Source organism: Polyergus mexicanus, unplaced genomic scaffold, assembly GCF_030449975.1.
Source record: "Polyergus mexicanus isolate NDT 795.1 unplaced genomic scaffold, iyPolMexi1.0 SCAF_9, whole genome shotgun sequence".
In the NCBI taxonomy this organism is placed as follows: Eukaryota; Metazoa; Arthropoda; class Insecta; order Hymenoptera; family Formicidae; genus Polyergus; species Polyergus mexicanus.
This window is the reverse complement of record NW_027223329.1, coordinates 10123335-10140897: the sequence shown is the minus strand read 5'-3', so window position 1 is coordinate 10140897 and position 17563 is coordinate 10123335. Positions and strand designations below refer to the sequence as shown.

Below are 17563 nucleotides of genomic sequence, written 5' to 3'. Positions count from 1 at the left end.
CTTTATGCTTTTGAGATTTTCTGCCAGGAAAAGTTCAGTCATATTTCTGACAAGTACCAGCCTATGTCGAATATGAATATATATACGAGAAAAAAATGTATTTATTTTAATATATACCATGAGAAAACATTTCATCTGTTATTTCTTATTTTGTAATCTGTAACGGTGTAGATCAAGTTAAAAAAAAAAAAAAAAAAAAAAATTAAATAAATACTATAACATTTTTTTTTAATTATACATAAATCGTGTTTAATCAATTCTTTTAGCCTTATAAAAATAAATTGTCTACTATATTAATCTTTCAAATCCGACAGTTGCAAAAATATCATTGCGTATCTTGTTTGATAATATAGTTTACTTTCATGTCGAACAATCAATATCTTTAAATTTTTCGAAATAAGAGACAAAGGAAGATTATCACAATTTCTTTCATTCAAAAGACTGCAACTTTATTTACCTATATCAATAAACGAGTTTATGAAATACAATATAATCCAGGCATCAAATACTATTTTTATCATCGGATCCTGGCGTTTTTCTCGGCATTCAAATATTCTCGATCCACCGAATTAAATGACGCGAGTGAATCTTGCATAGCAATCTACGTATAACAGAGTGAGATGTATTATATCTGTATCTTTTATTATTATATCAAATTTACGGAACAGAAAGTCGTATAAGACTATCATGGCGTTTATAATAACGATCCCATTGGAAGAGCGCGCGCGAATGCGTACAATAGAGAGAGAGAAATACAGGAACAAATTGAATACGGATGTCCGCTGATTGCACAAAACATAGGAAATGTCACTTGCCTTCGTTTAACGCGTTCTACGTAGCTAAATTACATATATTTCTCGTACGTGGAAATCGTACATTAGTAAGTAAACAATCGGGACAGCCTTGGCAACATCTGTACCGTTCAATGTCTCATTGTCAGAAAAAATATGCAAAATAAATATTAGAGGAAATTATTTTAAATAGCAATACTTTCATAGCAAGGAGAGCGTAAATTTGATCTTATTAAAGATTTTTTTATTAATTTGACATTTTTTCCCTTTCTAATTTTTACGCGCATTATCTTTATGCATTATTGTCGAACACTTTTGTTGCCTTTCCACCGTTTTTATCTTGTCATTATTAAAAGCATACAATATTTAAGGCATTCTTATATCAATCGAAATAAAAAGCGAAGCTTGATATGACCGTTGGTATTTCCCTTCGACGCCATCGTTAATTTTACATAACAAAGGACATGCTCAATCCCGTACCTATCGCATTATTATTTCGATGTTAATTAAACGAAATATACAAGGACACCGACATTGATTATACAACGATAAATCCTTAATTAATTATTGCGCAAGACAATCGTTATGTATCGGCAATTGCACAAATAGGGCGCGCTTTCCGACCGCGTCATTTACGTAACGAGCAACAGGACGAGCGAGAACGCACGTTATAGCCACGTGACCGAGAGTTACAATGTTACATGATAGGAACTCTTTCACTTCCTTCCGCATTCATCGTCCACGTGAGCGCTTTCTACTTTTCACCGAGAAAGACAAAATATATGTGGATACTTTGCAAAGAAGCAAATAATGCAGTTCGAAACAGTATGTGTCTTAATACGTTTGAAAATTTATTTCTGATTTATCAGGAGAATATATTTTGCAAAGAGGAGTTATCAGGAGAATATATTTTGCAAAGAGGTCGCGCGATAATGTCATTCACGAGCGGTAATATGTCTTAAAGCGCTGGAAAATTTGTATCTGAATTACCCGGAGAATATATTTCGCGAAGAGGTATGCGCTACTTGGCGCAAGAGATGATGAGGATTTAATCCCTGGGAAGGCGTGACCGATGGCAAATAAATGGTAAAGTACTCCGCGCTGATTGGTTAGATCGTGGATCAATAGAATACACCCTTTTTTTAATGGCCGCGCGAGCCCAATCAGCGCGGCGTATACTTAGCCATCGGTCACGCCCTCTGACGAATCAAATCTTCATTATCTCTAGAGCCAGTAGCGCATACCTCTTCGCGAAATATATTCTCCTGATAACTCCTGGTAATTCAGAAACGAATTTTCGAGCGCTTAGAGACACATTATCGCTCGCGAACAGCATTACCGTGCGAGCTCCTCGCAAAACATATTCTCCTATTAACTCAGATGCGAGTTTTTGAAGGTATGTGTACATATTGAAAGACGCATATTACTGCACATTAACCTATTCAGTACTGACAATATTTCATCAGCGAAATAATGAATATAGTTTTTTTGCGAATTCCACGAGATTTTATTTAAGTTATTATTAATTTCTTGATTTATAAAATTACATCAATTTCTGCTCTTTGCTTACACATTCACTTTAATGTATTAAATCTATCCTATATTATAAATTTTTTTATTCTTACAAAATATGTATTTGTCACTATAGTTACAATTAACATTTTTGCATATTAGATTCGTATAAGATAATTAAAACTGCAGTTTTTCTATATAAAATATAAATATAATATAATACAACAACGTGAATTCTCTCTCCATTAGCCTATAGACAGAGAGAAGCCTGACATGGGGGGCCATCCCACCGTTTTTCGTGAGACTGTTTTCCTAGCTGGTATCGGAATTACATGGCCAGATCCACTTTTTACAATGTGTAAAACGACCAGTTGGTGCATATCCGTGCTAAACACATTGTAGATCAAAAATTCAAAGAAATATTATGGATTTATTAATGTTTTATTAGCTGCGCGTGATATTTTGTCATTCTAATTATATACTACAGCGATAATAAATTATAACTGAAATATTTTTAGTATAAATTTTTGAATATAATGTGTAAAAGATATTTACAATAAATTGCATTCATTTTTTTCTTACTCTTGAAATGTATTTGAACATTATCAAATCATGCTTTAAATAACTTTTTATTATTAATTTTTTTTATAATTATATTATTTAATTAATTTTTTTTAATTTATGAATTCAGTTGAACGCACTAACGCGCACCGATGCACATTAAAAGCTATTGTAGACAAATTTATATAAGCATAATTATATTTTCCTATAGTTTTAATCGTGTTCTATTGTTTTTTAAGTAATTTTCATTATAGAGCGTCAATTAATTTTTTCACATTTATGTGATCGCCGATGATACTATCAGCTATCAGATTTTCGCAAAATGTCATAAAATATCAAAAAAATCGCGATATCTTGAGCAATATTGCTTTTTTAGCGTATAAAATAGCCGGGAAAACACTTTTTAGTACATTTAAAATTGATTATTAACTGGTTTATTTCAAAACTTATGGAGCGAATTATTTACAATCATTTTGATCTCATTTAAAAGATAATTTAATACGCGAGTGTTTGGTCAATTTCAAATTGGAAGGGGGTTCATTCGCGGATCCATGTTCATGAGAAAAAAAAGTCTTATTTTGACTTCTAGAATACGCTCCTAAAGTTTAATGCATCATTTCATATACACCCTGTATATATGTCAATGGAACTATAATTTTTATTTAGGAAAATTTATTTTATATGTCGCATGCGCATATACATAAAAATACTTTAATAATTTCTTATCACTGTCCGTAATATTGTATACTAGAATGGCGAAACATCACGCGCAACTAATAAAACATTAATAAATGCGTAATATTTCTCCGCATTTTTTATCCACAATGTGTTTAGTACGGATATGCACCAATCGATTGTTTTACCGTGGCGTCAAAAAATGGACACATGGCCGTGTAGTTTCGCCGGCTCTAAAATGGATTCAGGTAACGCCACTGTACCAGCTGGAAAAAACGTTTTATGAAAAATGGTGACGTGACTCCTCTCAGGTTTCTCTCCGCTATAGGGAAATTTGGTGTAGAACTAAAAAATTGAGGAAAGGAACTTTCAGATTTCTATAGATGGTAATACGGCGAGTACATGTGCGGCGTCTGCGTATTTCGTAACGTATAGGTGAGATATAAGTCCTGATATTCGCAGCTTCTGTCAAAAACGCTATTGATAGAGCGATCAGCTGATGCTGCTGACAGAATCGGTCGGCGTTATAGAAATATATTTCGGTAGTTAATAGTTGATCGAGTTTTTTTTCTCCGATATCTCGTGAGGAACCTGAGGCATATCGTGGGACATATCGACGTCGCGAGACGATCGCCCAGTATATATCGGATTTCCCTGACACTCTGGGTAAGTGGCGGAACCCATCATGTCGAGTTATACATCGCATTATTCATCCTAATAATTCCGCACGTATGAACGCGAGTCTCGTTCCATTTCCTTTCGCATTTATTGGTGCCGAATAACCGCAAGAATTCAATTTTTCCAAACGTACTTCCGCCTTTTATTAACAGAATAATAATAGAGTTGACATAATACTAAGGTTGCACACAACTTAAATTAGTATCGTGTTGCGTGCGAGTTATTTTCATTTTGCGATGCGCGATTCTATTCGCGATTTTCGGCAGAAATTTCGCTGCCCGCGCGGGAACGCGCTCTTCCTGTCACGATAAACGACACGTTGTTAAAAATCAGCTGATCGAAGTTCATAGTTAAGAGCACAGTCAACTGTCATGTTTATACATAGTATAAACTGTAAAAATTATTTATTCCAAATAATTTAGTTGGGAAAAATCTACGCCATTATCACATTAAATTTAGTCACATTATTTGTGAAATAAGTGGAAATGAGAGATAAAGAGAGAGAAGAATTTTTTTAGTTAATATATAAAAATTCTCCGACAGTTTCGAATCAATCTATTGACATATTTTAATATAATTTATTTCTAATACATCCAGTGGAATAAAAATTGGCGAACATCTCACCGTTATCGATTACATGTGCGAATTCGTTGCAAATTAGTATAAATATGTTTTTTTAATAAATAAATATTTATTGAATCATGAAATCTCCACAATAATCAAAAGTATACGCTGATAATACTGCAATAGGTCGTAGTTGAGTTATGCATAATTATTCAAATAAATATGACTGTTTCCATAAAGATAATTTCAGATTATTCTTAAATTTTTAATACCAAAAGTCGCGTTGATTTTATCTTTAAAACTACTTTGTGACAATTATTTCGTAACATTCATCAGTTAGTGTGCAATGAAAAAGAGATTAATACTTACGCATATATTCAAGGATTATATTCATTCTTATTTGCATTACAGCAATCTATTATCTATTGGGATAGATAGCCATTTCTTAATAATCTTGATAAAAAAAAAGGAAATTGAAATCTAATATAATATATATCGATTAGATCTCATCCGTGACTATGGAACGTTATGCAATAGATTGGGAGAAATATAGATAGAGCAAAATCAATTTATACACGATTCGATCGGGAGATTGGCGATTTATCTGTCGCTCAACAAACGTCACATTTATAACGCTATTATAGGATGTCAATGCCCGTTGTAACGTAACAACTGAACTCGCCGTCGTAATCGAGTCAATTGACATCGCGGAAAATTCCCTCTCCTTGAGAGAAATGACTTGCCAACTGATACGAATGCATCAAAATACACACGATTGAATAAATTGATTCGGAACAATCATATATTGGACGACTGTATGGGAAAAATTTCAAGAGAGTTCTTCACCTTTCTTTGCACAATGAACGATCGATTCTTTTATACTTTATACTGTTATAAAGAATTGTATTTCACTTAATATCTCTTTTTATCGATAAATCCTTTGACCAATTTAGAATTTGTAATTTTTCGATCAAAAATATCTACAGAATTTATCTCTTGTCACACTAAAATCTTTTAATAAAGAAAATCCGATAAAATAAAGAAAAATAAGATTAAAATTAAACGCCTGCAAAAACGCGTGTTGATTTTTATTTATTATTATAAGGTAAAGTGGAGCAGTTTTTGTGGATTATTTTATATAAAAAATATGAGGGTTGGGAAGTAACGCGTTACTTGTAACGTCGTTACCGTTACAGTTACTTTTTTTCGATAACGATCGTTACTTTTTTCTATTTGTAACGGTAACGTCGTTTCATTTTTACAATAACGGTAACGAATTAGCCGTTACTTTTATCGTTATTTTTTGGTTCTTTATTATCTTATATCTATTCAATGGATGTATAGATGATTTTTTGAAAAATATTTTGTAGCCTTTTATCATAGGCTGCATTCTGATAGTCACTGCCAGTATTGAAAATCTATAGTAACGTGAATTATAGATTTTACAATACTGATAGTGAATATTGGAATACATTCTTAATAATATCAATATTTCTCTTATCAATATTTAAAAAGAATGTTTGATGAAAATTTTCGATAAAATTGAAATTTGTAAATTACAATTTAAATTCCTATAAAGATAAGTGTATTAAAAAGTAAAGATATTAACATAAAAAATTAGAATTATTAAATAAGTTTAATATAGATAACTTATTTTTTTAATAAGTTTAATATAAAAAAACGCTTGCTATATAGAGACTAATTTAGAATTTTTAATTGTAATATAGATTATTACATTTAATATTGATTATTAAATAATTTTATAATCTAATAGCTTATTTTAGCATTACAAAAAAATAAAAAACATAACGAAAAAGTAACGAATCGTTACTTTCCAACTAACGATGACGGTAAACGCGTTACCTTTTAAAATCAGTAACGAGTTACTTTTTACAAAAAAATAACGGTAACAGTAACGCGTTACTTTTATAGAGTAACGTTCCCAAAAATTTCTGAAAAATATCTAGTTTTATGTTACCGCAGATGAGAAGTGCAAAATTCGTAAAAATAATGTCAAAAAATTTTACGTATAAAATATTCTTAAATTTTTATTTTTGTATAATGTCAATTGCATTATGTATTTTCTATCAATAACAATTGATGATACAGTGTATTAAACATGACGCATCAATTTTTTTCTCGAAAAGTACGATTTGATTGACAAGATGTGTCGTAAGATGCATATATAAAGTGTGTTACATGAAACGACCTTCAAGTTTTGGCACAATATGTTTTGACTACTGTTTAGCGTGTTTTAGCAATATCACGATTAGCGCTTGCGATTTAAATGGTTTTGTACTGGCACAAATTATTCTCAATTTCATAAGATATATATCTTTTTAGAGAGAATATTTTGGAATATTTTTTACAACAAATCTAAAAAGTTTTCGCGTATATTGATTGTGTGGAACAAAAATAATCCTTTTTCTCGTAAATTTTATATTTTTTTTTATAGGTGCGGGAGCCTGATACGTAGTAATAATGGCACAAAATAGCCCAACTTTGAAATCCGCGGAACAATTCAAGTACGTATTCTTATACATTTAATATTTTCCCCAGTCTTTCTTTTATAAAATATTTTATAAAATAATTATACACGAGAAATATATTTGAATATATATCGGAATATGTTAAATTGCTCAGTACTGTCTTATTATTTTGAATTTTATAATAAAATTATTAAAAATAATAAAATTACGTGAATTCCTGCATTTCCTTTTTATAAACATAATAAATATATCTTTTTCGTGTATTAAGAGTTTATTTTTATTTTTCAGGCTTATACCAAAAATCATAAATGGTGGAATTGCTGGAATTATTGGAGTTTCCGTAGTATTCCCGCTCGATTTGGTTAAAACGAGATTACAGAATCAAATTATCGGCCCGAATGGAGAACGGATGTATAATTCAATGCAAGTATTTTCATTTAAAAATTATTAGCTATTAAATATCTAGCTACTGTATATTATGTATATTACGAGTTAAAAACAAAAATGTGCCAATTAATTATAAAAAAAAGATAAAACGGCTTTGCAATATTAATTTATATAATTTATTTATTTATCATACATTGTATTGCATGTGTCTGAAATTAGAAAATTTATCATAACCGAATGTAAATAATTATTTTTCTTTCAGGTTCGATTGTTTTAAAAAGACTTATAAAGCGGAAGGATATTTTGGAATGTATAAAGGATCCGCTGTAAATATATTATTGATTACACCCGAGAAAGCTATTAAACTTACTGCCAATGATACATTTAGACATTATCTTTCTCCCGGAGTCGGGTATGTTGTATAATATTTTTTAAATATTTTTCATTAAAGTTATTAAAGAAGTATGAGCTTGCTCCTCTATATATGCAACATTAACCGGAGCGAAAACTAATCTACAAGAGCTTGGCATGGAATAGCATGTATTTTGTTTATATTTTAAAATAGTTATAAAGAGTGATAAATAGTCTTCTTATGTATACTTATAATTAAACATTCCAATTAACTCAAAAGGTCTGTTTAATTATAAATTTAGAAAAAGAAAATATTTTTTTAAATTTTCATTGTTAATCCATTATGATTATGAATTATCCATTAACTAACATATCATTTTTCAGATTTTATATATTTAATTTTAATGTTTTCAATATCCTACATAATATTTACTATTAATATATTTTTAATCTTTAGACAATTTGTCACTTCTCACTTTTTTTGTATGTTTTTGCCACTCAGCTGTTACACTTTCTGTTGTGAATCTGTTAAAAAACTTTAATATTCGCCATTGTATTTTCCTCTATTGTATATTTAATATTTCTATGTTTTAAAGGAGGTTATTCAAAGTTTATGGCAAATAGATCGACATGAAACATATTTTAGATATATGATAATTTCTCTATTAAACTGAATAACATCAAGTTTATTAAGTGGGCTTTTCAATTAGCTATTTGCAAAAGTTTTACAGAAATGTATATAACGCTTTTATTCATTTTATGTGATAAACATTTATTAAATCATCGTCTATATTAAATTGATATAAAGCAAACAAGCTTACATTTTGATATCGGAACTATGTGTTGTAAATTTTATAATTACATCTTCATTTATTTAATTAAATATGCCGAGCGCAAGCTCCTGCTTCTAATAAACGAATAGTACGTATATCTATATATGTGAAGCCGCAGTAAGTATAAATTACGTCGATAGCAATCGCAAAGTGCGAGAGAAGCCAAAGAGTATTAATCAAATCAAGTGATATGCACAATAGAAAACACATAGATATAAAAACTATTATATTAAAAATCAAATGTGTATCACATGTGTTATTAATTTCTTTGTCAAGAAAATCAGATTTATATAATTTTTCTTTATTTATCAACGTTTTAAATTTTACTTTTTAAAAAGAATATTATTAAAAGCATTAGATATTTAGTAATTCTAGAAATATAACAAAGTAACCATATTTTAAAAAAAATGTGTACGTAATTGAAAAGCCCCAAAAACTAATGTATGTTATATCATAACTTGATAAGCAAAGAGCATCATATTTTTTTGGACATGTTATCTTTACTATTCTAATAACTATTATTGATTTATTTCGATAACTGCTTAGATTTATTATAACACTGTCTTTTCCAAGTAAATCATACCAAAATATACATTTATTTAATATATTAAACAATTATCGGTAATCAGAAAGGAATTTAAAACAACTTTTTAGTTTTAATCCTAAATTAATCCAACATATCTAGAAAAGCTAAAAAAATTGAATTTTTGTGCTCTCGCGTTATTATGTTAGAATCTTATGCCATCATAAAACATATTGAAATATATCGTTCTATACTTCTAGACAACTGATGGTACCAGTTTGAATATAGCTATACCAGTTTGAAATGACCTGGCAAACGATGCGAGCAACTATAAGTAGCTAATCAAGTCGCAAGTAATCGAGGAGAGCAGGGTAATTTTTTTGTTTCCCTCCCTCCCCCCTTTCTTTCTTATAAAATATTTTTAGAGCAATTCAAGAATTGATAATACATCCAAATTTAATTAGAAGATTTCAGATAAGAATTGAACATTGTCAATTTCTTAAATGTTAACTTAAAGTTTTGTAAGTTTTATTATAATTTATCTACATCATTTGTTTTTGTCTCTTTTTTCAAAATGTTTTTTAATATACAATTATATAGTAATAATTATATAGTAATATAGTAATTATTTATTAAATTTGACTATATACGTTAGAATTATAAGTACAATGCGAATCATTAAGTTAACAGTTATCAGTTTACTTTATTTACATTTGTTGCTAATATGTTTTTGATGCTCCGCGGTCCATTAGATGCTTGAGATATACTACTTGTCACGCGATCATGCCAATAACGTTGAATAATCTTCCTTATATTAGGGCTGGTACTCTTTGATAATTATTTCCCAAAACTAAAAATTAATTTCATATTGGAGAAAAAATTATAAAGAACCAAATTATATTTAAAAATTTTGAAGAATTGAAAATCAACATTTTTTTTAAACGTAGAAAACTGCTTCGTGTGAGAGCACTCTATTCTTTGTTTCTATGTGCATTGCGTGTATTGCATAAAACAGACCATTCCGATTTGCAATCTCGCAATTAGTAACACTTGAAACATTTTTTCAAAATAATATTCATTATCAGTAACATTCGGATTGTTACTTGAATGAATTAGATTCTGTTCACATTCAGGATATGGAAAATCAATTTTTAAATAGCCGATTGTACGAATAATCTCCTATTCATTTAATTGATAAAATCATATAATAAATTATAATAAAATCGAATTAGTCAAATACAAAATAAAAAAATTTCCTCAAAATTTAATAATTATTTCGGTTTTTCGAAAATTGATCGACTGTGCATGTCAGTCCTACATAATCTCGTATACTGAGATTTTCCTTAATTTTTCCGTGATCCCAGCACTCTGTTAATCTTTGTTATCCAGACAAAAATTGCCAATAGAACGTGAAATGCTCGCCGGCGGCTTGGCGGGAGCATGCCAAATAATCGTTACCACTCCGATGGAACTGCTCAAAATACAAATGCAAGACGCTGGCAGAGTCGCCATGGCAGCTAAAGAAGGTGATACGATGATATGATATTTCAGAAGGTTTTGTTTCTCGCAAATACACGGCTTGTCAAATATAGCGAAATTATACATATATTTAAAAATTTTTCCATTTCAATCATCTCATTATTATATCTCTCTTGTTTTCTTATAACTTAATATAATTCGAACAAGAATCTTGCATTTCTTGATTTTTTTTAAAATATCCGATATACCGATAAATATTGCCATGTCGACTATACACTTTGTAGAATTAAAATGATTGAATGTGATATCTTACATCATAGATGCAATGCACATTGTAAGATAGCTAAAAAATCAAATTAGAGATGTATCTAATTTGATTTTCCGCAATTCATGTATAAACAAATAATGGTAATAACAAATATAAAAAATAAGATAATCTCATCGCAAAATTGTGCCCTCATTTCAAGATTATTACACTCTTGTGTGAGAAATCATACTACTCTCTACTATTCTTATTGTTAGTGGAAATTATATTATCCTTTATTGTTGCAGCGGGTAAAAAAGTGCCGAAGGTATCTGCTTGGTCATTAACGGTGGATCTATTTAGAAAACGAGGTATACTTGGGCTGTATCAAGGAACCGGCGCCACGGCACTCAGGGACGTTACGTTTTCCGTTATTTATTTTCCTCTGTTCGCCAGGCTGAATGATCTCGGCCCGAAGCGAGAAGACGGTTCATGTAAGCGTGTTCAGTAATTGTGTCATGCTATCAGATATGCGATCGGTTCTAAACGAGAGTGAATTAAGTAATACTCTTCTCATTAGCTGTATTCTGGTGTTCATTCCTTGCCGGATGTGCGGCCGGTTCAACGGCCGCATTAATGGTCAATCCATTTGACGTAATCAAAACTAGATTGCAAGTTATCAAAAAAGCACCTGGTGAACCAACGTACAATGGAGTATTAGACTGCATAACGTGAGTTTAACTGAACTCAAATATATATTATATTCATTGGTCGTTAAATTTATCTTCAAGATTATATCATGGATCAGTTCTATAAATTTTTATATCTTTAAATCTCGAATTGTAGCAAAGAAAATAAATAAAATATCTTGCAATAATTATATTCTTAACTTGTAGAAAGACATTTAAAAACGAAGGACCGACAGCGTTCTTCAAAGGTGGTGCTTGCCGAATGATCGTCATAGCACCGTTGTTTGGAATTGCGCAAACCGTCTATTATCTCGGCGTAGCCGAGTGGTTGTTGGGTTTGAAATGAAATCATCATATCTCGCCGATTCGTGCCGTTTAAATAATACTTTCTGAGGAAACTGACAATAATTGCTGTAGATGTAGTTGTATTTTGGCTTGAAGATATCCGTCGCACTACAAAAAAAAAAAAAAAAAAAAACGTTAAACGGAACCTCGCGATCGCTTATATGTAAGAGAAAATAAAAGATTGTGTATTAATTGCCGTAATTCTCGCAGGTCGCGAATTATAACGAATTCATAGTTGAACGAGATATATAATCCTATCTTTTTGCACCTGTAAAGTGCATTAAAATTATTAATCAAATACAACGGAGTCGTTGCGTATGTATATAAGTTTGTCTTATACATTATGTTCTTGCAATGCGAAAACAGATGGAATTATAAGTTTCCAATCGTACTACATGCTGTTCAATATTTAAGTCATTGCATTTTTCGATATAATGATTTCTCATTTTTCCCCCTCGTGTTCCATAGAGTATATTACACGAAATGCCCCCCCCCCCCCCACATATTATAATTTGTCAACAGATCTATGATATACATACACTGGGATCTTCGTTGTAATCTACGAGACTAGCCAATTATATAGTCAATTATATATGTACATTGAAGACTTTAAACAGATTTATCGTGATATTTTTTAAAACAGTTTAATTTAGAATGAAATAATAGAATATTTTGTTAAAGGTCATATTCCTGTTATCTATTTTTTTTTTAATTTTTATCTTATTATGTCAAGAGAGATAAGAAAATGTAATCTTTATGGCTATGTGTAATATAACAAAAATATTACAGGATCTTTAAAGTAAAAATGTAACTGGCCTTTTCTCTCGTTTTATTTCTTTTATATCTTTCATCCTTTCATATTTTCTTACCCTTTTTATGTCACGCTTTGCATTTTAATTGCAGGTTGCAATCTCTTCTGTACATTGACCTGTGATTTGTGAAAAAACAATTATTATATAAATAGAAGATAGATACAAATAAATAAATATTATTTAAAGATTCATTATTTAATTATGTAGGAATTATATTTTTGCACATTGTATAGAATTATTCCATTTATTCCTGTACAAAAAGATTTGTGATACAGGTATTTTTATTCTGGATTTGGTTCTGGATACTGTGGAATAAACGTGTGGATATTACATATATACATTCGTATTTGCACAAATGTATAAGAATTTACAGCCTTGCTACAGTAGCATGAGATATAAAACATATATCAATTATATATTTAAATTTAACACTTATGGCTGTTAAAATAATATAATCAAATTTTAATACTAATTCTACTTAATACTTAATTGTAACGTATATATACGTAATTTCATTTAATATACCCATTGTAATGTATTATGCCGTTGTACGTCGTTAACAGTAATATAATCTGTTTACGCATTAACTTGTAATACAAGATTGGTATATAATGGCAAAAACTACTTATATATCTAATAATTATAAATCTAATTATTAATAATATACAGACTCTTTATTATAAAAATTCAACTTAATTTTAACGATACTTAAAAAATCTAAAAAGGCCATTTGGTTTATTAATAACATAATGACGCAATTAGATTTATAATAAATAATTATGAGCATACCCAATTGAAAAACAAGGCATTCTTCTCGAAAAATTCTTCAAAAGAACAATCATCATGAAGTTTTCTTAGAGAGATAATAAAATGTTTTTCTTTTATATGTTACATAAGATTTGTGTAGCAAAACGTACTTTTTTTTACAATTTCTACTTATTTATAAAGAAATAGTAAAAACTGCATTTTTGTACTTATTTTATCTGTATCTTTCTTGTATGCAATTAAAAAAAATATTTCTATTTTTCTTTATCTATAATTTTTTCAATCAATTATTTCTACATTTTTCTTATTTAGCAATAAAAAGAAAGTAATATTCCATCAAAAAATTTGAAACCGGGTACATCTCATGTAAATAACAATAAAGAATTTCGTGTATCGTTATCACATATGTCAGAAATACATTAATACATAAATGCATTGTCATATGACAAATCCAAAATGTCTACAATTGTCTGCTTAAAAAACAAAAAACAAGTACTTAAGTATCCTAAATGTATCGCAATGGCATTATGTTCACATAATGTGAATTCAATAAAATTGTATAAAATTACTTTCCTGCCGATGTGGCATTTACCATATTTTTAATGTGGAAGCAGAAAATTATGTGGCTATTATATGATTATACAGATTTTATCTCGTGTATATAAGCGACTGAGTATTGTTACATTACATTGCACTTACAAAAAGATTTTCTTTAAGTATCTTTGTATATTATTCTTATTAAATACATGCGCGATTTATGTTAAAAAGTTATTGAAAAATTTTTTACGTATATATCGATAACGATAATCTTTATCATTACTTTGCTCTAATAAAAAATTCTATAAAATCTTATAATAAAGTTAATTAAAATTTGTTCTTTGTATGTGTATAAAATATCTAAGCACTTTTTCGTAAAGTTAAGAAATCTGTGCTATTGATGCTATTGACATCTCAAGATTCTTACATAAATGGAAAAATAGATTTCTTTTGAAAGGCACAATATACTCTTCGTAATACCATAATATTAATTATAACTGTTGTTTTTTCGTCTATGTCTATGACATTGCACAATTTCTCTGCACTCCAATAAAAATTTATTAATATAACAAGTCTTGCATCGGGGTACACATTAACTGCAACATACAATAATATTCTTGTAATCTTGTACTTTTCAAGAACAAAAAAAAGAATTTTCATGTTTGAAATATCTCACAAATATAAAGTAAAAATTTTTATATATTTTTAATAAACAAGAAAAATTTTTGATCATTTTTCCTATGTTAGAAAAAACCTATTTCAAAAATATTATTATTATCGAAAAAATAAAATGTATGTGCAGTTAAAAAATAAATTTATCATTTTTTTTAATTCTTAAAAAACAAAAATTAGACCACTATTCTATCTCAGTTTTTTATCACTCACCTCATATTATAATGATGAACCGGCTTTCGATAAAGTTCGAAAGCGCTTCCTCTTTGCTCGCGACTACCAGCCAGATCTAGACCACTGGGTTCTCTATTATGTCCAGGATTAGCAGATGGATAAACCGAACCCGCGGGACCATGGGGATTATTACCATGCATGTACCCATTGTGATTTGTGCTGTTCCGATTATGCAGTCCGAAACTGATTTGACCGGCACTGTTGCTGTGAGAATGCGCGGTAGTCACTGGCGGGCTGGAATGAGAGTGCGCGTGGCTGTGACTGAGACTATGACTATGCGTCGGCGTCGCGAGATGATTTAGATTGTGATGTGAATTCACGAGATTGCCTTCATTGTAACGGCCGGACGGCGGGATGTTGTAGTAATACTGGTTGCTATTACGTTGCACATTATTTTCTACCTGAATGAAAATAAAAATTCGCATAATGTTATATATATCTAGAACGCGTGCGCATTTGAAAAGAAGTAATTTTTATAGTTATTTGCATTTATAACACAATTACCCCATTATGGACATGCGATGTGGCAATGGAATAACTTTTCGAATGTTGATACGAATTATTCCCATCATTCCCGTTGTTTTCTGTTTGATTAAGCGATACTTGAGGTGGTCTATAATTTTTTGGTTTCGGAGGCGGGATAGGTTTGTAAGTGCCTCCCGGTTTATTTTGCGACATGGGTATCGATTTGTAATCGGTGGATCGGCTATAATATACAAAAAGCGATAATTTTATGCTAACTTATGTGTGAATGTTGGTAAAAGAAAAGAGTTTGAAAAGAAGAAAATTGGAATTTAAAATAAATTACATATTAATTATATATAAAATTACGTTACAGAAGAGAAAATGATTCGAAAAAAAAAGAGAAAAATTTTTATAACACCGCTTTTTATAGAAGAATATATTAGTTCTTAAATAAATACCAGTATATTTCCATATATTTGTTATTGGCTACATACCTATACTTGGCATAATCAGTTCGCGTTTGAGCGTCGTGTGTAGAAGTGGATTGAACCTGAGATCTGGTTAACCTATACGGATCGTGCACTCTCACCGACATATTACTGCTTTTGAGATCATCAGGTACATTCGGACCCAAACGACCTGTTGATGCGTTTAAATTCACCGCCCCATAATTCGCATTTCCATTGGTATTATTGTATGAATCGTATGAAGACATGCTGTCGTAACTTCCCTATATATGCAAATATATTTAATCAAAAATATTAACGTGTGTCTTTTTTTTTAAAGCTTATTTTTTATATACAATTTCTAATCATATATATTCAATTATATATAAATATATGGCTTAATTAAAAAAAAAAAAAAAGAGAGAGAGAGAGAGAAAGGAATGGATCGATGTTTACCGCTTTCGGCTGCGTTCGTTCGAGAGACGATGTGGCATTTGCTTTGTGAGGAGTGGCATTGATATAATTCCCCATATCTAGGACCGAATCAATTTTATTCACTCCTAGCCGCTCCTGGGCGGATCGTCCTATAGTTCCCCGCGGCGTTTGATTAATCGGCTTCACGTTTCGATCAACCCGCGGCGGTAGATCCGGAGGACTGTGATGAGGAGATCTGGGTTCGGAGGAACCACCTAAGTATTCCGGCGAGCCGGATTGATTACTCATTTGACCGGACAATGAGAAACCGTACTTGCTGTCTCCCATCCCGCCTTGAGATCTTCTCTTCTGCTGTTCAAATGATTGCTATGAATAAACATATCAATTAATTATACGCAATAATTATAACTTGCAATACAATTTGAAAAGATAAATTCTATATTAATTCACTAAAGTTCAATCGATCTATCAAAAGTTAATTCAGAAATTGAAAAAAGATGCTTTAAGTTTATACGAAAACTACTGTTTTTCAGTTCTAGGTTTTTAAAAATCAAAAGAATTTATTCAACAAGACATTATAAATTCCTATTTGTGAAAATTAATTTCAAGAGGCATAAATCGCTTTCTTTGATTTGAATCTAAAAACATACATTACCTGATAATTCGTCGAATACGGTGGCGGCGCAGTGGTGTCATCTTGAGTAGCAATACTGGGATCAGAACTGCTCTTTAGTCGCGACGGTGGACCCAAAGCGCCGGGAATAACGGGTGCCGGACTCAATTCCAAATCGCTTTCCGGGGAGGAAGCGTAGGAGAGGCGAGAAGTCATCGGGAATAGGAAATCATCCGAGAGAGCTTCTTCTGGCTATGAACGCAGACCACAGAGGACACAATGTTACGCAAATGATACATAAGTATGTGAATTAACAATGGCACAATGTATTTGTTATTTGCGCGTATGTATATTATATATTGCAGTATAAAAATATTTACGATCAATAAAATGCAATGAATAAATTATTATATTTTTATGAGAGAGCTTTGTATCGCATTAAAATTTAATAATTGAGTATTTA

General features: G+C 30.3%; 2 protein-coding genes across 12 annotated transcripts in view; one reads left to right on the top strand and one right to left on the bottom strand.

The window, feature by feature from the left end:
• The first annotated feature begins 3969 nt into the window (after positions 1 to 3969).
• Positions 3970 to 12947, top strand: LOC138936072 (mitochondrial glutamate carrier 1). Of its 2 annotated transcripts, XM_070301144.1 has the most exons (8): positions 3970 to 4205; positions 7237 to 7306; positions 7559 to 7693; positions 7920 to 8069; positions 10754 to 10890; positions 11396 to 11581; positions 11668 to 11818; positions 11984 to 12946. In XM_070301144.1, the coding sequence occupies exons 2-8, from the start codon at positions 7263 to 7265 to the stop codon at positions 12120 to 12122; spliced, it is 942 nt and encodes a 313-aa protein (XP_070157245.1). In that variant the 5' UTR covers positions 3970 to 4205; positions 7237 to 7262; the 3' UTR covers positions 12123 to 12946. The 2 variants fall into 2 exon arrangements, with proteins under 2 accessions (XP_070157245.1, XP_070157246.1); XM_070301145.1 differs by lacking the exon at positions 7237 to 7306 and having other exon boundaries at positions 11984 to 12947.
• Positions 12948 to 13182: 235 nt separating this feature from the next.
• Positions 13183 to 17563, bottom strand: part of Pyd (zonula occludens-like protein polychaetoid) — a 46586-nt gene continuing 42205 nt past the window's right edge. For all 10 annotated transcript variants that reach the window (XM_070301984.1, XM_070301981.1, XM_070301979.1 and 7 more), the window contains 6 exons: positions 17143 to 17352; positions 16509 to 16853; positions 16101 to 16336; positions 15646 to 15847; positions 15121 to 15542; positions 13183 to 14831 (listed from right to left, as the gene is read on the bottom strand). In XM_070301984.1, coding sequence (XP_070158085.1) covers positions 14828 to 14831; positions 15121 to 15542; positions 15646 to 15847; positions 16101 to 16336; positions 16509 to 16853; positions 17143 to 17352 — 1419 coding nt within the window. In that variant the 3' untranslated portion in view covers positions 13183 to 14827. The remainder of the gene's footprint in view (positions 14832 to 15120; positions 15543 to 15645; positions 15848 to 16100; positions 16337 to 16508; positions 16854 to 17142; positions 17353 to 17563) is intronic.